This window comes from Nipponia nippon, unplaced genomic scaffold, assembly GCF_047370975.1.
Source record: "Nipponia nippon isolate SJK-2023a ecotype South Korea unplaced genomic scaffold, ASM4737097v1 scaffold_10, whole genome shotgun sequence".
NCBI lineage: Eukaryota > Metazoa > Chordata > Aves > Pelecaniformes > Threskiornithidae > Nipponia > Nipponia nippon.
In genome coordinates this window covers 29,399,763-29,421,239 of record NW_028262291.1, presented here as the reverse complement: position 1 = coordinate 29,421,239, position 21,477 = coordinate 29,399,763, and the positions used below count along the sequence as shown (strand labels likewise).

Genomic DNA, 21,477 nt, shown 5'->3' with positions numbered 1-21,477 from the left:
TGCAAGTTTTTAGGCATTTCTCTTCTGCTACCAGTATCCTCTCAGTGTTGCAGAATTCACTGGTGGTCATGTGCTCTTCGGCAGAAAGTGGATTTTGGTAGGTTTTAATGAAACTAGGAGATGACATTGTTTCTGATACGAAATTGCAAAAGGATGGAATTATCTGCCATGTATGGATTAGGTGCCAATCCCACAATAATCTCCTAACAGATTCATACGGAAACTGAATATTGGAGAAGAGCTTGTAGGATTCCACGGCCAAGAGTCCTGCAGAAGGAAATTAGTGTTGGCTGTGATAGTTCTGCCTTCTCCTTTAGGTGAACCAGGAGGGCTGATAAGACAACAGTAATGAAGTCTTTGCATCACACTTTCCCTTTGTTTTGCTAAAAGCACCTTCCCCAAGAGGTTGATCCCACCATCTGTGTTGTTATACACAGTGACTCAGAGGGCTAATAGCAGAGCAGGAATGGGAACTCTGCTCATGAATAGTGTCTTGGCTAGACACAATGCTGTGGCGTGAGAGCCTGTGTTCCTATCTGGGAAGAGTTACCAGAGAAAGATGCGTATCTAATAAAACTGCTTTTAATGATGTATGGAGCATCCTTATAGATGACTCATGCTGGTATGCAAGGGTTAAGTTCTCAAAGGGGAATCCTTAGATGATGAAGAGCTGTTGGCAGTCCTCCTTGTGTCAAAAGTAGATCAAAGAAAAAAGAAGTGCAGGAAATGTGCCTTTGTGCTTGGATAGCCTGTGTGAGCAGAGCAGCCCCGGAGGGATTCTTGGAGCGGTACATAGGTTTAGAGCATTCCTAAGGCTGTTCCTGGTAAAACAAGGATGGAAAGAAACATTAAGTAATCTCGAAGAGAGCTCAAGGACAGCTTAAAGTCACTTTTGTCCTCTCCACTTAAGTTATGTTGTGTGAAATCAAGTAATTGAAAATAATTTTCTTTTCACTAAATTGAATTCTACAGGATCAATTCCACATTCCCTGTAATAATTCAATCAAAACCTGGATCTGAAAATTATATTTTTTTCACTTTCTTGCTGGCACACAATTTCTCTTCTGCTGCAGACTGTTGCACTGCCATGCCATGGAAGCTGAAGGGCAGGGACACAGAGCTTCTGCCACAGGCCACAAAATGCAGAGGCATCCGGAAGCTGGTAGCTGAACATCTCCTAGAGGGCAGCTGTCTAGCAAATATGTCTCCCATTTCTCTTTTGCCTAATTTTATTGGTCACTCTTGGCAGTTCACAGAGGGGATTTTTGGCATCTTAGCATATGAGTTTGTTGAAAACCAAATATTCTGTCTTATGGGAAACTGATTTTGGAAATCTTGTTTCATTTCTAATCATGATGAAGACTTAAAATCTTACATTTATCGCAAACCAAATTGTTCCAAATTTATGCTTTGACTTAATCAAAAGGAGTCATTCAGTATGGCAAACAGTCTGTTTTGAAAGCATTAAAATATTTTCCTTCAGCTTGGTATTACACTATTTTACTGCATTAATGTTACAAACTCTGAACTTGGAGCAGATTACAGAGTAAAGAAGACATGTTTCAACCTTAACAAAATGCTATAAGAGTTTCCATGTGAATATTTGGAAGATATTAGTACTTCCCATTAACTAATGGAACTGACATTTTCGTATAAAAACATGCCATGAGAAAATAGTCACTGCTCAGCATTTTACGGTCATCAGCAGAGAGTGAGACTACGGCTAGTCTTTTGAGGGAGCCCTTCTCTTTCGTTTTCTAACTTTCTCTGCATCTACAGGCTTTATATCTTCCTTCACCTTCCGTTGTGACTAATTATGCTTGTCACATCTATATGTGTGAATTCACACATACATATCTCCTTTTAAGCTGCAATTGAAAAACCCTGTAAATGAGTGCTGTTCTGAAGGAATAAAACAATTCTATTTCTTCCTCTAAATTTATGCACAGGAGCACAACAGTTTTGAAGTGCTGTTCCCTTGGAAGGCAAAATGCATTTCCATCATGTATTCCTTCTTGGTGGTTCTTTGGAGCTGCATGGAAACCTTATTAAGAGTTGGACACATGCCCCTTACTTTTATTCATCTTGGAGTTACACATCTAATGTACGCCAGACATCCAAGCTATGCTCCCTCTGCGATGATGGTTCTTTGACAGTTTGTTTTAAAACAGGTATCTTAGGGTGCAATTTCACATCCCTTTCCTCTAATGACAAAGCCAGATTGAAAGGCTTGCATCCCTCCTCTCCCCCAAGCTTGTCATCCTTCTGGTTTTGACAATGTAACCATTTGTGTGGCCTGACTGTAAACTAGATTGAAAATATTGAAAGGTTAACCTAAAAAATTTAACCAATAAGAAAGGAAAATTTTCCTTAAGAATGGACGGTGGTTTTATTGCAGAAAAATGAAAAAGTGTTTTAAGATTTGAAAAGGGAATAAAAGCTTTCAAGAATAAAAAAAAATATTTTTTTCACTTTTTGGTTCATTGAACACTTCTGATTTTTTTTTTTTTTTCCTCTTGTTTCCACCTCTGTTTTGGCCAGTTTTTACAAACCCAAGAAGATCCATATTCCCTGTGAGAAAAACAGTTATGCCTCTCTTAATTTATTTTAAATGTTTCTTTCCCCATTAATGCATATGGAGGAGCAAGGGAAGAAAAGGTACCAGGTTAAGAGTTCAGGATTTGGAATTCTTCTGTCTCCAACACAGATGTGATATAAGCAGCAAATGTGGTTTTTTACATGCTATCACCCCAGAAAAGGCAACCTTTCAGATGCAAGGCTGTAGCTCAGACCAGTGGAATTCTACCAAAAAAACTAGAAGTTGATTTCTAGTGAAGCTTTAGGTCATATTGACAAATCCCTCTTATTCAGAACAAACATTGGTACAACCTGTGTTAGCTGTCAGTATCATGCCTGGACACAGCTAGCAGAAATGGAGTAGATGCCTCTTCTGCTGACAATCACCCCAGCCTGAACAGAGAAGAGAAAATAAGGAGGAGAGCAGAATGGAGCTCCCCCGAACAGTGCATCTCAAAGGTCCTTGGAAAGTCTTTGGACAGTCGGGTAGCATATGATTGATTCCTGGCAGCTTTAACAGAGGTGAGATACAATGCAAAACCGAGCCCTTATTATCTGTGAGTAATAAGCAGTTAGTATTATAAAAACAGACACATGAGTAATGAGCAGCTGTGCTATAAAAAGAGAAATCTTTCTAAGTTAATGTGACAATATGTGCACACATGAGTACGCGCATGTATACGCTACACAGTTAGTAGATTAGGAGAATGCAGTAGGTGGCGTATTTTTGGATTTCAAGAAGTGTTTTTGGCATGCTGTTTCTCAACTGTAATTAAAATAGTCATTCAGATCTATTTCAGTAGATGTACATGTACACTGAAAACTGAATAAGAAATCATAATTAGCAAGTTGCTGTTCAAAGGCAATATCCCAAGTTAGGGAAGTGGTATCAAGAGGAGGACCCAAGAATTCCATCTTGCATCTTATCTGATAGGTGATTTTTGTGAGAAAAATGTAGATGGCATGGGCAAAACTTTTTCTGGGTGAGTTCTGTCTCATAGCTGTAGCACAGTGCTGGAAACCTGCAATGTACTGTATTTGGTGCCAGAGCCTGAAGAGTCTTTGTTTTTTAAGTGCAGCATAGTGATTTTATTAGAAACAAAGATTTGAGGTTGAGAGGATGAGTACACACTCTGCAAAGCATTGGAGAGGATAAAGAGTGGTTGGACAACATGATTCAGGAAACATCAATATCCAGGGAAGGAACTGGCCACGGCGTGACTGAACAGAGAAAGCAAGGAAATGAGAGACAAAGCAGCATTTGTGTAACTAGAGGCAGCCAGGAAGCAGGCATGCTGTGAGCAGTGGGGAAGAGGACTGTAGGAATTTTGTACAACTGTAAATGTCTAGTCATTCTGTATGTCAAGGAAACTGCAGGATCTTTGGCAATCCAAGTGCATATTGTAATAGGGAGTTGCTGAGTGCCTGGCTGTGAAAAGCTCTTCAGACTGATCCATTTATGACCCTTCAAGGAAGATTCTTGTCAGCAGTCAGCAGGTAGGCAAGGAGGTGGCATTCTGTCTCTTGTGGATGGGATACCAGATAGGACTGCGACACCTGAGTAGGTTCTCTGAAATAAATAAGCAGGGAGCTATCAAGGATAGTCCATACTAGCATAAATGACTGGTTTTAGTTTCACAGAATGTAACTAGTTTTTAGAAATCTTCTAATGGTGCCAAAGAAGAAGGACGCGCAAGGTATGTTCTTAGATGCCATTCATGTTCTGCACATAAAACAATACAGAAAGTTTAAAAAAAAAAAAAGTCTGTAAGTATTCTGCTGGCCAGATATAAGACTTGGGTCTGCGAAATGCATGTCTATATTCTCTGAGGAAAAGAGGCTGTGTGGTTTGACTGCCTCCAGCTCACTGGAGGGGAAGCAGCCTTCTAGACTTGTTAGGCCAGGTTTGTTCAGATGGTGTTAAATTAGCAACCAAGGGAAATGATAGAAAAGCAAGGAATAAAAATCACCTGTTTAGCAGAGAGTCAAGGTGTCGAGAATAAAATTAATCAAGGGACCAAGGACTGAAAGAGGAGTTCTTTAATTGCCTACTGCCAACGTGATGAGGCTAGCTAATAAACAAGTGGCAATGGAATGGAATTACTAATTTCGAAACCTAAATGCTGATAAGCTGGAATTTCTCAGACTAGGAGGGAGGATTCCTGTGATTGGAATCAAAGGACAGAAGTAGGCTGGGAACAGCATCGCATGGCAAAAATGACATTTTCTCTTTCCCCAGCCATTGAACCAAATGATCTTGAAGGCCAAAAGATCAATTAATACCTAAAATAAATGTTGATGTGCTTGCTGATGACTGCTGTAGACTGTCGAATCCAACTAAAGACCTGCATGAAATACTAACTAGCCTGTTATGTGTAAGGGGAGAAAAAAAAAGCTTTTTTGTGTCTGTGTGTGTGAAACCTTCAATACAAGTGGCATATTGGAGGTTTCATTCTGCCAGCATGAGAACATCTTTGCAAACATTGAGTAGATGACAATATCTGAATGCAAATCCTCATATCACATATTAGGATATTGTCTTAGACCTATTCTCAGCAAAGAAAGAATTGAGGTAAGAGCTGAGCTCAGAACTAAACCCAGATGTTATACAAGTGGAAGTGATTGTGTCTTGAATGCACGCTTCTTTGAAACAGAATAAAATCTGAAGCGGTCTGATATGTACTTCAGCCTAGATATTAAAATAAATGGACTTTAGTGCCTAAATAACATCTGAGGTGCTATGCCTTGGTACTTCCAGAAGAGGTAAGTCTCCCAAAGTTTAAAACAACATCACACTAACTCAGTTGAAAGAAAGGCTGTGGACAGAAAAATGCAGATAATATTTAGGTTGTTTGTCCAAATGGCTAAAACACCACAAACCTATAGCTGAAAGGGGAGGCTATGTTGTATAAAAAATAAGGAAAAAAGTACATTGCTTGCAGTAAAAGGAAGTTGAAAAGTCAAAAGTTTATCGATAGATGAAGAAAGTAAAAGAAATAAGAAAGAAGCCAGCAGCAGAGTTAGGAAGTCTAAGGAAGTTTTCCAAGTGCATTAGTAGCAAAAACATCTTAGCAGTGATATGAATCTGTCATAGATGTGTGTGATAGGTCTGTCAATAATAGAGACAAAAAGAAAAAGAGTTCAGTGAATATTTCCCTTCTAGGAAAAGAACCCCAACAATTGATGCTTCACTGTCACATAGAAATAATGCAATAGTTTTCATAACAACACAAAGGTGTTGTGAAAAAGCAGTTATTAAAATGCCTAGTTTGTAAAACAACTGGTCAAGACTGCTTATGTTCAAGAATTTTGAAAAAAATAGCTAAGGAGCTTTAAAAGACATCTATGTTGAATTTTTCAGTAAGTGTTGGGATACTGAAGAAATTCTGGAGAACTGGAAGAAAGTTAATGTTGCATTAGTATTTAAAAAGAGTAAATGGAATATGCAGGATGGCTGTATTTAATTCCATGTGCTGGTATACTCTCTACTCATGTGAATAAGACTACTTGGTAATACGAAGATTGCTGCCTTAACATCAGTCTGAGTAAAAATATCAGGGTCCTTGATATAGGATCAAAGAACTAGAAAAGGGTTTATAATTACATGTAAATCTAAAGGGCTTATTTGAAAAGACTTCTTGTTGTAGTGTCATTTTTTTAACTTAATTTACAAGTTTGACAAAAGTCATAGTGTGGATGTAGGACATTCCAACTTCAGTCACGTACTTATATTGGTAACTCTTGACATGTACTTTAGTGTGTGTCTGGGCTGGTACAAATCACTATGTCACGTGTAGGTTTAAAATAAAAGTATAAAGAGGAATTGTTGTCGATTAACTCTGCCTGTAAGTTTGCTGTAAGGGTAAGTTCTGGGCTATGTGCTATTTAACAGTTTTAGCAGTAAGTCAGAAGACAACATAAAAACTGTACTGATGATCTGCTGATAACATAAAGATAGGAAAAAATATAGCAGAGTCCAACTCACCAATGCAATAAAACCAGGTACCTCAAAGGGAAATAATACAGATATGGAGGGTGGGAATACCTGTTCTGGAAGGAAATACGCCAGAGAGAGACTTGATGTCACGGCGGATGATCAACTAAGGATTTACTTTGGCCAAAATGACTGATGAGATTGTTGCATGGATAAACAAGGAAATCTCAGGAGGGAGCAGAATGGCCATTCTGCATAGCATGGCATTAGTGTGAGCTGATGTCTGCCTTTCAGCAAGTACCCTGAAAAACTGGAGAGGGCTCTAAGAAGATCCTAAAGTATCACCTTATATAACAAGCTTTGGCAAAACTGCATTTTGTCCTTTTGCTCCCCTTTTTGACCATTACCTGCAATCTATTCGCACAGAGTACAAAAAGAGTGATGGACTAAACAAGGGACATGGGGACCAACCAGTTAATGAGCAAAGAATGAAAGAGTTTAATAGCAAGCAGCAGGAGATCACAGTGACATTTTCAAGGTGAAAGGTTAATAACTTAAAGCTGTAAATACTCATGAAGAAGAGAGATTATTTATGGAGCTGAAAGTGGAAGGTTTAAGAGTAATTGAAAAATACTAGGATAGGTAGTAGACAAAGAGTCTTCTTTTTGTCTAGTCTGACTTCTTGACAGTCAGATCTATTAGTCTGTATGTTAGTTTATCTTCTCAGAGAAGCAGTGAGAAATACTGAGTTCTTAATTGGATATTAGATGGGGAAAAACACTAGAAAATGCTCTAAAGGAAATTCCTATTTTGGGAGGAAGATGGCTTGTCTGATCTGGAATTGATTTCCCATCATGAGTTCTGTAAGTATTTTCTGTAATTTTCTCCTCTTCTGCAAAGTAACATCAGGATTCAGGAAAAATTTCAGCCCTGCAGGTGTCTGAATGCTTTTTTCTGTAAGATAGTGAAAGAAATGGAATTACCTTCTGAGTGCTGGAGGCTTCTGATTTTACTGTGTTCAGTTACAGAAAAAGCGATGAATTTGTGCTGTGCTCTTAAAAGATCCCATGTTTTTGCTGTGACAGTTGAATATTGTTACATTTACTGTTCTTCCTGATCATTTTATGTTCCTTAATGGCAGACTTAGCTTAAAATCATGGATCTCCTTTCTCTCCATCTTTTATTTCTTTTTGCTTAAATTATTACCTTCTGCTGATCAAGACAGATAAATCATGTAGTTGATAAGAGATAGTCTTTATTATTTGTTTAATGCTGAAGTTCATGTCATACAAGAATTACATGCAAGCATGTATGAGAGGATATGATGTGGGGTTATTGGAAACATCTCTGGAGTTCCCAGTTTCAAAGGAAAGCGAAGAAGAGTTTCTGTTAGTGACTGTGTGCACTAGATTTTCAGTTCAATCAGAGAGGTTGAATGAGTGAGAAAGAAAAATAATTGAGACATAAAGTAAGTGTGTAGGCTGGACTGGAGTGTTACAAAATCACTATCTAGATCTCATGCATGGATTCATCATACTGTGAGTCCTGCTGAGTCATAACCTGAAATTCTTTGCTATGAGGAAATAAATGAATGGGGGCATATTCTATGAACCTATGAACAAATGCCTTGACTGTCACTGGGTTTAGGATCTTCTGTCCAAGTATATGTTGTCTCAGTGAACTCAGCTGTAATGACTGCTGTTCCTTCTTCTCATATGCCCAATTCAGTAAGTGGCATCTTCCCAGGGTAGGTGAGTAGGGTTGTTACCAGGCATTTGAATGAACCCTCTTGGCTTTTTTCCAAAATTGAATAGGATGTTGCTGACAGTCCGCACAGTGGATAATGTAATTAGCAGATCGAGTTTTATGCAGTGGTCTTTGTGACAAAGCAGTAGTTAAGTTTTAATATATCTTAATACCAGACCAGCAAACTTCTTTAGACGCTTATCTCAATGGTACAAAAAACTTTTGTACCCTGTTTGTCTCAGCCATCACCAATGGCAACGGATATTTTTTTCACACTAAAGGAGTAAATTCATGTTTCAAATAGCTTAGGCCTCTGTTCATGATAGTCTGCCACTGGAACTTGTGTCTGCTAATGAAAAAGAAGAGGAAAATCCCACAGGTCTTTATGTAATTGATTGGGGGGAGAGTGCAAGTCAAGTATTTTGATTAAGTTTTAGTTTTATCAGGAGGAATGTCCCTAGCAGAACTTCTGCCGTAACTGTACTATGTTTTGTGGGTCCAGAATATTCAGGCTATTTCCAAAATACATGAGCAGCTTGGAGCATATGAGGAGATGAGCGGGTGGAACAGACTTTACAGAAAGCCCTGAGGGAAGTAAATACTGAAGCTACAGCAGTGCTTAACAAAGATTGGTAGATATAGAACTGAACAACCTCTCAACAGACATAGAACATAAGTTGGGAGGAGCAGACTCAAGTTGTCAAAAGATCATCTCTTTCCACAGCAAAATTTCTTTTAATATGGTGAAATAGATTTGTTTGCAATATGTGATTGATTTTTGGCATGGATTTTCTGGACAGTTTTATGAAGAGATTCCCCCACTGTTTTTCATAAGGCAAGCTAAGAAAGACAAGCCTTTCATAAGGCTGGCCAAACAAGAATTCACATTCTTTTTGAAGATTTCATCCCATTATCGAAGATATCTTACTTAGCAGACCAGTGTCAGTGTCTTATATACAGTGCAGAGTCGGCTTTTCAAACATTAATGTCCCTACATATTTGAAAACAGAGGCAGGAAAAAATGTAGTGTTTGGCAATTGGTCTGTGGAGACCACAGGTCTGTCATCAGTACAACATGTGTCTGCTGCAGCAGGATGCTGTTCTGTTATAAGGTTATCCTTTCCTTGGAACCCCATGAAGACTCATGGCTGTCTTCAGTACTAGAATAAAAGATGGAAGGATTCTTATGCTATGAAACATTTCACAGCATTTTACTCACTGTGATGCACATCATCGTATATATTAAAACGAAAATTATTTTAGCAGTTTAAAATCAGACCAGATATTGCTGAAAACCTAAAAGCTGTGGTGAGTTTGAAAAAGTTGATCATATGTTTTGGGTTTGGGATTTTTTTTGTTTTTCTTTTTCTAGATCCTTCTGTATGTCTTCGTAATATTACTGTTCTTATTAGTTCTGTTGAGAATATCTTAGCTGTTATTAATGGCATGTATATACATCTTTGTCTCAACTGCAATTCACATGAATAGGATTCCTGTCTCCTCTGACATGATTTCACATTTCTATATTCCTGAATTCATAACCCACATGGCTGAGGTTTGAAAGCAACTCATTTTGCATCTGTCTTTCAACACCTTTTGACTACAAATATGTTTGTTCTGGTTAACTTGTTTATGATTCAAAGAAAAGACTGGGGATAATCTTAAATAAAGATTACTGCATGCTTAGTTTGGGACTTGTGTATTTCACATGCACAGATTAAATAAATAAAAAAGCCATTGTTGGTATGAGTTGTTCCAAAGGCAAGTCAGAAGGTACTGAATATGTAATTGTCAGAACTACTACAATGAATAATAATTTTGGTAAAGTTGTTTTACTTTGAATAACAAAACTTTGATCCAGAAGAACACCTCCATTTAAAACCAGCTAATCTTAGCATGCTGGATTCAATATGCTCATTAGTGAAGTAGAAAATAATTTCTATGGCCTTTTATATCCTCTGAGATTTTGGACTTTTTTTCCAGCACAACCAAACTTTACATCAGGACTCTTAAGATTTTATCTGTATAAAAATGCACAAATGTGTATGTATTGGTGTCATAATTACGATCAAATGTCACAGTTACCAATTAAGATTTTTATAGATATATGATAAAGAGATCCCTGAGATAGAGCAGTGCGGGCGGATTAATAAGAAGGGTATTGGAGAGAGTATGTGTTACTAGATATCAGATACAAGAAAGTTACCTGATTCCTTTGAAAATCCATGCTTTGTGCCTGGCAGTAAGAAAGAAATCTGTTCTCTGAATATGTGCAATGATGCAAAGGTTTCATGAGTGTTAGTTTCAGATGGGGTGTTATTCTTGTATGGTGAAGATGATAGCGCTTATGCAGGCCCTCCCAAAAGATTGCTGATAAATCCATGTCATGTATTCCATAGCTAACATACATTTTACAGTTGAAGTTTTCTTCTAATCATAGAATGGTTTGGGTCAGAAGGGACTTTTAAAGATCATCTAGTCCAATCCCCCTGCTGTGGGCAGGGACATCTTTCACTAGAACAGGTTGCTCAAAGACCCATCCAACATGAATGCTTTAGAAGTGTAGTTGTTGGCAGGCAGCTAGATGTACTGTTATTGCAACATGGGCACTACTGGAATATACGGTGTCTCTTTAGGGGTTATATACTGGTAAAAATGGGAGTGGATAAAGAATAGTAAAGAACACATTAGTAAGTAAAGTAGTTTGTTGTAATTTTGTTTCGGGGAAGTGGTAGGGCTATTTTGAAACATCGTCAGGACAGTACCACACCAGTACACTGTAATGAGGGTGAGCGTAATATAACAGGGTTTTGTTGAATATATGTTCATGTTTAACAATATGGGAGCATAGTTTTGTATAGAAACACCAAACTCTTCCCCTATTCTTTTTGTTTTGTTATAGTTGTTGTCTCCTGTTCTGGATCACATGAAGAAAACTCTTCTTCACCAAGTCCACCTCAGAAGCTCTCCCTTGTGAAAAACAGGATGGTGTCATTGCATCAGCCTTCTAAGCCAGGTACTACAAGTGCTCTTCCTTACATCCTCCTTATTTCTACTTCAGAATCTAGGTACCAGATAGATGCTGGCAGTCGCAAGGACCCTTTACCAGAAAGCTGTGCCACTGGCTTTCTGGCTGGAAATGGAGCAGTGACTCAAAAAGGCTAGTGTAACCTTAAGGGAATCCCTTACTTCCTTATTAAAAAAAAAAAACCAAACCTAAAAACAAAATACAGAAAAAAAGAAAAAAAATAAAAAGAATAATCTTCTCCATCAGCACAGTGTAATCCGCCATATTTGGGTTTGGGAGTTTTTGAAATAAAAGCTAATTAGTGGAGCTGCTTTCCAGAAACTTCAGAACAAACTACCTTTCTTAATACCGAATGCAGTTTTTTTTCAACTGGACTTTTCTTTTTCTAGGTGTTGTAAAAGCCCAGTGAGATGGACAAAATTCTTGTGAGATAGGTAGGATGAATTTGGTCTTACTGTGGTGCCAGGATAGATGCAGCAAACACTATAAATGCCTAAGAGAAATGACCCAGTTGCTATCAGTGGTGTGGAAACTTGGAAATTGAAGTGATGCCTTTTCATTTAGTGAAATAACCACAGAATGGTTGAGGTTGGAAGGGACCTCTTGAGATCATCTAGTCCAACCCCTTCAGCTCAAGTAGAGTCAGCTAGAGCCAGTTGCCCATGACCATGTCCAGATGGCTTTTGAATATCTCCCCAAAGGGAGACTGCACAACTTTCTGGGCAACCTGTTCCAGTGTTTGACCACTCTTCCAGTAAAAAAGTGTTTTCTTGTGTTCAGACTAAATTTCCTGTTTTTTTTTAATTTGTGCCCATTGCCTCTTGTTCTGTCAGTGGATGCTACTGAGAAGTGTCTGGCTTCCTCTTCATTCCCTCCCATCAAGTGTTTGTACACATTGATAAAATCCCCTTGAGCCTTCTCTTCTACAGGCTGAACAGTCCCAGCTCCGTCAGCCTTTCCTCTTATGAAAGATGCTCCAGTCCCTCAGTCATCTTTGTGGACCTATGCTGGACTTGTTCCAGTCAGTCTGTCTCTTCCTTGTGTAGGAGAGCCCAGCGCTGGGCATGGTACTCCAGATGTGGTCTCACCAGTGCTGAGAGGAAGGATGACTTCTCCCGATCTGCTGGCAATGCTTTTTCTAATGCAGCCCAGGAGGCTGTTGGCCGCCTTTGTCACAAGGGTGCATTGCGGGCTCATGGACAGCTTGTTGCCCACCAGGACCCCAAAGTCCTTCTCTTCAGAGCTACTTTGCAGCCAGTCAGCCCCCACCATGTACTGGTGCCAGGGGTTGTTCCTCCCCAGGTGCAGGACTTGGCATTTCCTTCTGTTGAACTTCAAGAGGTCCCTATCAGCCCAGTCTCCAGGCTGCTTTGAATGGCAGCACAGCCATCCGGTGTGTCAGCTGCTCCTCCCTGTTCTGTACCTCTGTGAACTTGCTGAGGGTGCGCTCTGCCCCTTCAGTCCAGGTCATTAATGAAGATGCTAAACCATAAAGGCCTTGGGCATGCTAGAAAAGTCACATACGTTCCTCACAGGAGGTAGCAAGATAACTTAGACTTGCCAGAGAGGAGTTCCTTATAGTAACATCTTGCAGATGGTATCTAATTCTTTAAAGTGTGAACCTCCTTTCTGACATGCCCTGTGACTGTCCATGAGCTTTGTTCAATCTAAGCTTCTTCAGAGAACTTTTGCAACACTGTAAAATATGTCCTTTGCTGATTGTAGTAATATAGATACATTTCTCTATATATTTTAATTTTTTCCTTTTCATTTCTGTCACATTTTGCCTTTCTGGGGACCTACATTTGAAGTTCTCCAGGTTCTTAGATGCTAAGCAAAGCTGGATATGAAGCATCTGTAAGGTGGTACACAGTAGCCTCAGAGTTTGCAGATTTCAGTGTTCTTTTATACTGTGAGCGTACCCAGTTCTTTATCTCTTCAATTTATGCTAAGCAACAGCTTCTTGTTGATTGATCTTTCCATCACAATGCAATGCCCATGACCTGTTGCCAGAAAGCTCAGAGGCCTTTTCTTACCAGATGTCAACAGCAACTCTGATCTATTTCAGATTCTTCTTCCAGGCATTCAGATCCTCCCAGGTCTCAGGCTGTGGCAGATATGCTTTATATAGCCTGGACAGTATGGGAGTTCGGTGCTTTTGAAGGAGAACGTTTTGTTCACTTATCTGAGCTGCAAACTGCTTTATTATGTGAGGCACATTCTAAAGGATTAAGTCTGCATTGGTACAGTCCTTGCAACTGCAAGCAGGGGTATTGGTAAGATTTAATGAAACGATTTTGTCATAAATATTAGTTTCAAGTAATCCTCTATTTAAAAAAGAAAAGGAATTTTTTCTTTCCCGAGGTCTCACCTTGCTCTCTTGCACTGTCATGCTGTTGTGAGAGAAATTGTTTTCTGGGTTTTATGATCAACTAGATTTTTACCTGATAAAAATATTACTGCTCCTGACAATAAGTCTGTGGGTACTGAGTTAACCTGTCAAACTTCAATAAATTTGAAACAGCACAGCAGACCTGGATCAGGACTCTGCTTTGTTTCACACAGCCATGGAGTTTCTGAGCTATTGAGATTCCTAAAGCTGTTTTACCGAATCATCAAACCATAGCCTGAAGCTGTGCACAGGCATAAAGATGCCCTAGATCCAGCAGAGCCAGGAGAGTGGCTGGTGTCCTCCTTCCTGTGCCCTGCTGGAAGGTGGCATTGCATACGCACGTGCATAATTTGACAGTTCACCTGCTTGTGGCTTCCGTTTAAAATTGCTGGGCTGAAAAGTGCAGTAGACCTTTGCTAAACTGTATGGATTTGATGAGGTGGGCTGAGAAGCTCTTCAAGTGGTTGGCCCAGCTGGTAGGTTGAGAGAGGCAGTAACTTCCAGTGGCAAGCAGGCCGGACAGGGCTGAGCAGGATGTGTGTTCAGGTGGGAGTTCGCAGCCTGTCCCAAGTCACAGTGACGTGCAGCTCTGTAACATCTGCGTTCCTCTTACACCTGCACACTGGGTGCTGTTTTATAAAAATGTAGTTACAATTAACTTTAAAAATTAAGAAAACTTGTCTACTTTGGCTGTTGCAGTCAAAAGATGCTTCCATTTCTTCTTTTTCTGAAAGTTTAGTTAAGGTATAGCCAATCTTCTGCACGTTCTTATGTTTTTATTTCTGCCCCACCTGTGTTGCCTGTGCAACCACCTATCCTTCTTATATCCCTCATCTTAATTCAGTTCTTTATACCTGTCTTTTCTCATCCCCAGAAATAGAGCTACCAAAGGGATATCATTATGTCATCCGTGTTTGTAAGGCCTGAATACCCTCTGAACGTCAGGAGCCCAAATATGAATGTTTAGTCTCCTATTATTTCTCATATGGCCTGGGGGTCCTCCAGTTATTACTGTAATATTATTATTACTACTGAAAATAAATATAATGCAAGTTAATATCAGCTTACCATATCTATTCAGCCTCACTCTGTGTGGGAGAGCTTTGTGCAGCTAATATCTCTTCAGGGAGTTTATATTAGATTGATGAGAGAACAGTGAATTACTTCTTGTCTGGTTTATAATATGCTGATTATGAAAAATTCTGGCCAGGATGATCTAGTGTTCTCAGTGCTGCAAATAGACTCTGGAGTTTGTTAAGAGGGTGTTCTCGTCCATCCTGCTGGAAGAAAACAAAACTGTTTAAAAAATAATAATAAAAACTGTGTAAAGCTTGCATTGCTCAGTTATTTTGCTTGAGACCCTGTCAAGCTCTTTCTATTGCTGAGAGAAGGTTGACCTTAGAGTTTCATTTGTTCCTCTCTGCCAAAATGCTAAATCTGTACAGTTTCAATATCCTTGCTGCACTAGGTATTATTCTCATTCAGGATTTTATGTACACGTGGGCTAGACCTTCCACTGCTGTAAATTCACTGTTGATACCACTGGGAGGATGCTGATTTACACCTGCCAAGAATTTGCAGGGTTGTTTTTCTTTCTAGCATGTTCCTGCACCCACCCTGGAAGAGACTCTGTTGTTATTGCACAAGACAAGCTTTCTTTTTTCCCTTCAACTCTTCCATTTCTTGGGAGAGATAGTCCCCATACGCTGTAGATCTGCTCATTCACATGCCCCCATCACCCCTGCCCCGGGAACTGGGGAAGGCCTCAATGAAACCTTTGGTTTCTCATAACAGAAATCGCTTGTATCATTGGCTCAAGCTGTTCATGGGTGACGTCTACAGACAATTTTGGAAAACCGGACTGGGTGTTATCTTCAGTTGGTGTCCTGGTATCTCAGGAGAGGCAGCAGCTGCTTCTGGAAAACAGTTCCTCCCGTGGAGATGTTGAAGGTAGGCAGAGTTACAGTTCCCCTTGAATGGACATCTGCTTTCTCCCAGCACTGGTAGCAGCTGTGGGTGGCAGCCACAGGAGCCAGCAGGCTGAGGCCTCAGGCACATGTCACTAAAAATACTGGCGTATGCTGGTTCTGATGCACAACTCGCAAGTGTGCTGTCAGTGCCCAAAAGTCACTGAGAGCGATATAATGTATGTGTACTGCCCGAGTTGTGTATGTATGTACCCTGTACACAGCCAGCCCCTTTATATACTCCTTTTGTATCTCCTTGTTTTAGGATAAGCTACCTTCGCTTACAGAGACTGGATTTTTCTTAGGAAACTCAATCCTTTACAAGCCAGGGCTGGCTCCACACGTCTGCTGTCTGACTTGCAAAGTCTTTGGCTTTTGTTTTGTTGGACATGTCCTCACTCTGCTGTGTTTGGTTTCTTCTCTTCTCATTCCTTCTATCACGTCTTTACTTATCTCCCTCATTTTTACTTTATTCTTCTTTCTCTACTTTCTGTTATTTTGGGGGTTTATGCATAGTCCTCTCCTTTTCTTCTCATGATTCCTTTCTTCAAACTCCTTATCCATTTTCCCCTTATTAATACTCTCCCATCCACACTGTGTGTCTGTTCTTCTTTTTTTTTTTTTTTTCTCACAGGGGACATTTTCCTCCTGAACACCAGTAGGCTCCCAGACAGATGTGAGTTCAGCCTGCATAGCCCCGTCCTGCCTGGGAGCTTGGACTCTTGCTTGCTGGAGTTGGCCATATATTCACAGGATGCTGTTCCTCTCCTCCAGAGGTTCACAGTTGAAATCAGATATGTGGAGACAAACAGAAAGATGATAATTTCTCTGAGAGTTGACCATGAGGAGGATGCCAGGTAAGACAATCAACTTGCAGCTGTTTAGACTTTGAATTGCAGGGTAGGGTGGAGTCCCTCCAGGCCACTGTTTATCAGTGTCTTATCCCTTCTTGAGATCATTGCTACTGTTACAGCAGAAAATGAAGGTAGAATTGTCAGGACTGAAGCATGCGGCTTCCTGACAGGATGTCTGTAACAGACCCAGGTTTTGTGTGTCCCCTTTGCAAAGAACACACTTGCTTAGGACTCACTCTTCTTCCCTCACATTTGGAAGGGTCAAGAGTGGTTGACTCACTGATGCTAGGACTACAGCTGTAAAATGCACTCAGTCCAAAGACTGCCTTGGCAACGTGACTGATATCTCTAAGTATTCAAGGGGTCCTATCATTGTTACAATTTCTCATTTTGAGGTAGGGTTAACTTTACCTCTTTTGTGATTTCTTCCTTCTGTCTGCTGAGTTCAGGAGCATCTTCTCTTGCTTCATTTGTAGAGTTCAGGGAGGAGAAAAACAGAGGCTAGAGGTGAGAAGAGGTGAAGACAAAAAAAAAAAGTGCAGCAACTCTGGATTTTGTCCTGTATTCTCTCCTCTTTGATCTTCCCATTGTTTTACTTTTTCATTCCTGTGTGTAGCAGAATGCAGTAGGGAGGAGAAATGGGCAAAGGGAATGAATCACAACAGGAAAAGAAGGAGAAAAGTCCACGTGTCATCTGATTTTGCCATTTTCCATGTGCTTGTTTTTCCTTTGCTGCAATCTCCCTTGTAAGAACCTGGGTCAGACACAAAACAGCTTTTTTATTTCCATTACCTGACTGACTCCCATGGAGAACTTAAGCAATAGATCCCAGTTCTTGTTTTCTTTGAATTCTTTGGCACTCCCCAGGCTGCCATGGAGATCTGTAGCCAAGACTCCTGGTCAGCCAAAGATAGCAGAGTTTGACTTAAAAAAGGTATTAATTTTCTTTCAGATCCCTCTCTCTCTCTCCTGTTTTAGTTATTACTTGCTTCCTTCCTGGCTACTCCTTCCCCTTCTTGCCAATTTCACAAGGAATCTGTTGCATTTTCTGGGATCAGTTTCTAATGCCCTTTTTTTACCTATAACTCTCCTTGCTGTTGTGAGTATTTGACAAGGCTCTGCAACTGCAGTCACAGCTCCATTCCTCTATATAAACTCATAAAATACCCTTTTGATATACCTAGCTGGCCAGACCAGGCTTTGATCACAATCACTGCAGCATCTCTGGAATGGGTCATAGATGTTGTTTAACAGCTTATTTGAGCACTGCAAAATAATTCTACATGAAATCAAGATAATAATCTCTCCAAAAGTGATGGCATTTAGATTTATTAGAATGGAGTTAGCTTTACTCGAAATTGGCATAGACACTGGTATTACTTTTTCTTGGTGAGTGAAATGAAGCACTGGTAAGCTCAGAGAGTTTAGTATTAAGTTTTTAAAGATGGAAAGTGACCGAGTCCTGTTTTAAATCAAAAATAGAAAGGAGGGGAAGGAACAGAGACAAAACAGAGTTAGGAACCATGTCAGGTCAAATACCCTTCCTTTTCCCTCTCTTTACAGGCAAACTCTTTAAAATCACTGCACAATTCCAGAAAAATCTCAGCGTGCAAGCACGACAAAATTTATTTCTAACACAGTGATTGAGCTGCTTCTTACTAGGCAGGTAGTCTGAAATGAATATTCACTCCATGATTAAGATTTTAACAACATTGGTTGTTAAGAAGAGAGACCATCCTGCTTTCCAGGGGATTTCCATAGGGGGTGGGAGTTCTACAAGCTTTTGTTTGTTAACCAAACACTGCCACACAATTTAGAGCAGAACAAGGAGGACAATGGGCAAATGACCTTGAGATAGATGGCTATGTGTAGTACATAGTTTAACCATTGACAATTACTACCAAGGGATTGTTTTGAGATTAGAGTAGAAACTTAGATGTAGAAAAAAGGCTAGGTATCACTTTCTCAGATAATCAGGCACTCCATAAAATCCTCCTTCAGTCCCTTCTGTCACCCCTCAATTCCAGGATCAAGCTATACTACATCATGAATTCCAGCTGCACCAGACAACTTCAGTGAACTGTCCTCTTTCCGGAGGTAGAAATCTTCTCCTGATGGTGTTTCCTCCTTCAGGATCCATCAGCTACACAGTTCCCAAAAGCGCTAAAATGCCCTGCCAGCTTCTGAGACACTTGTAGAAACTTACCATCTTTGACACTTCTGTTCTACTTAAGTGGTTGTTTTTATCCACAAAAGTTATTTAACTTCTACTACTGTACATGGAAACATTGCCATATAGCTGATCTGAACATCTAGAAACATGTATGGTCATTTGGGTTTCATAAAATTCAACTACGTAAGCCTTTGAAAGGGAGTTGTCTGGTAAATGTCCTCAGAAAATGCCTAATATGTACCGACAACAATGAGCACAGCCATTTTGATTAAAAAATGCAGCTAGAAAAGGAGAGGCTGTCCAGCTGTTATATAAGACTATGATTTTTGAACACTAATCTGGGAGATCATGCTTCTGTTGAAATTGCACCCAAAAATACACTGGGTCAAATAAGGACCCTCTAACTGCTTGGTGAAGGCAAGAGGGATAGGCATGTGTTCTCCTCTCTCCTCTATTTCTTTTTAAGTCCAATGGCTAGAACTGGATGTTTGTGAAGACTTGCAGATAACAGCTTCCTGTATGTAGAAGAGTAATGTAAAGCTGCTCATTTGTGTGTTCACTGATTGAGCCTAGAAGCATTCAGAAAAGGTTTCAGCTTTCCTTTTCAGCTTTATTGAATTTTTCACCCTTAATGAAGAAATTGTTGTCCTTAATATTAAAATAGTCTTTCTTAAAATTAATGGTCAATTACCTTTGTTGGATACAGAAAGGCATGGCATAGAAAGGATTGGTAAGGAGGGGAAGGAAAACTTTTGCTCAGCAGAGGAGACTGAGAGGCTAATGAAAATTGAAAGTTGAAAATATAAATAGAAAAATTGAAATTATAGGTTTGCAGGCTGAATCTTGAATTCTCTTGCCTTAAGTATCAGATTTTTTGGAACTCCAAACTTTCTATCCATGCGAATTTCTCAAAATTATGTCAGGCTCTGATAGCCCTTCCATACATACAGATTAATTTTAACATCTCTATTTAGAAGCGTAATGTTACTTCATTACTTGAGATCTGGTTTGACATAAAATCAATAGTAAAGGTATTGCCAAGCTTGGCTTATCTGGAAGCCTGCTGCAATGATCCATCTTCTGCTAGATCGACAATGGGCTTTGTTCCTGATTCCATTAAGAAAATTAAATTGGCTCTGACTAGCCCCTGTTTGGATAGCGGGACCAAGCAAAGGTGGTGTAATTATTTACAGCATTAGAAATCTTGCTGCAGTTGGATCTTGGGGTGGAGGCTTTCTCTGAAGGGGAATACCCTGATGATGATGAGACTCCGTACACAGAAGTATTCTGGGTTATGCAAAGCTACTTGTTATTTTTGTGGTCTCTGGATGCTTGCCAGCTTTTCTTCTGATGTTATAAATGGAGTCAAATTTCAGTACTAGAAATATTTCAGTGCAGAACTAGAATGTTTCATGGGACTTTAGAGCGCTGGCTCAGAAGACCTGCCAGTTCACACAAGTAGTGGTTTAAGATAGTGACCTTGCTCTTCTACCAGATGCCACAGTTCTCCCGGCAGAGCTGGTAGAACAGACAGTGTGTCTTTCTCAGTTGTGACGTTTCAGAGGTTGGTTTATTGACTCAGATCACCGGTGGTTTTCATTTATTTTGATATATCAGGCTATAAATGGCAAGTTCCAAAGTGTCTGGCTCATAAACCATGTAGGATTAAGGTGCAGCAGCTGAACTAGTCATTGTTTTTAGCTGTGGGGCAGTAACCTCTTTAGTTGCTACCACTAATATAACACTGGTTGTGAATCAGAGGCTGTGTGCTACAGGTTCCTGCACTCAGGGGTGTGATAACACTGGTGATACTGTGATGTCTCAGCTGAGAGGTGGGTTGTAACGTGGTGGAGGTATTAGCACTATGTCTCAGTGCTTGGAAGGTCTAGTATGCTTAATAGGTAAATTCAAAAGATTTAAAGACTGTCCTTACCTTCAGTGGCTCATCGAACCAATTTGATTAAGGCCCATTGATTTTTGTGGCCAACAGGATGCAATGGAGTGATGAACAAAGCTGTGTCATGTAGCAGAAGTGATTCAGTTCTGGGTCAGTGCTGAATGCTCTTGGATGTTGTGCCACAGTGTGGCAGGGGGGATATATTTATAAGTGTATTTATAAGATATATTTATAAGTGTTGGACATTCCTGAAGCTGCACTGTAATACAAAACAAAAGCAAAGCAGTCATTCTCCCTTGTTCGGTAGTAGAGATGGTGGAGTTGTGGTTCAGGGCTGGAGATTTCTGAAGCTGAATTAAATTATATTGAACTATTGTATATGATATGATGGGACAGGAAATGGGAGAAGTAGGGTCATCTTGGTAAGAGGAGCTCAATTTCAGATGAGTTTAGGGTATCTGTAGGTATTTATGTGTGTGTATAATGGTGAAAGTGGAAGACGGGGGGGATGCCATAGAAGGGACAGTAAGAAACTCTCACCAGAAAAAGGTAAGCGGTTGGTTTGTGGAGGAAAGAATGCTGGTTACTGATTAGTTACCTAACTCAAAAGTGGAGAGGGTGATAAGCAATTAAAGTTGCTTTGGGTTTTTTGTAAGTTGCAAATTAGGTGGCCTGTGATTTTCACATTGTGTCCAGGAGAGATGTGTTTGTTGTCCAGGAGTTGCCTTCTAATGTGTTTCCAGTGCAAGACAAGGGCTAGATGATCACTTCATGGCAGCTGAAGGCATTTCCCAAATGAAAAAGTAATACTAGGAGCAGAGCCTGAGCAACGCATCTTGACTCTGTGGCCTGGCCTCCTTATCATCCCACTGGCACTGACTTAGAGTCACTCGTCCAGCAACATCAGCA

General features: G+C 40.0%; 1 protein-coding gene across 1 annotated transcript in view; it reads left to right on the top strand.

Annotated features, from left to right (window-relative positions):
* Window positions 1–21,477, top strand: part of LTK (leukocyte receptor tyrosine kinase) — a 95,421-nt gene that overhangs the window by 31,095 nt on the left and 42,849 nt on the right. Inside the window, exons 2-4 of the mRNA XM_009473879.2 lie at window positions 11,160–11,273; window positions 15,472–15,627; window positions 16,279–16,501. Of these exons, the coding sequence (XP_009472154.2) occupies window positions 11,160–11,273; window positions 15,472–15,627; window positions 16,279–16,501 (493 nt within the window). The remainder of the gene's footprint in view (window positions 1–11,159; window positions 11,274–15,471; window positions 15,628–16,278; window positions 16,502–21,477) is intronic.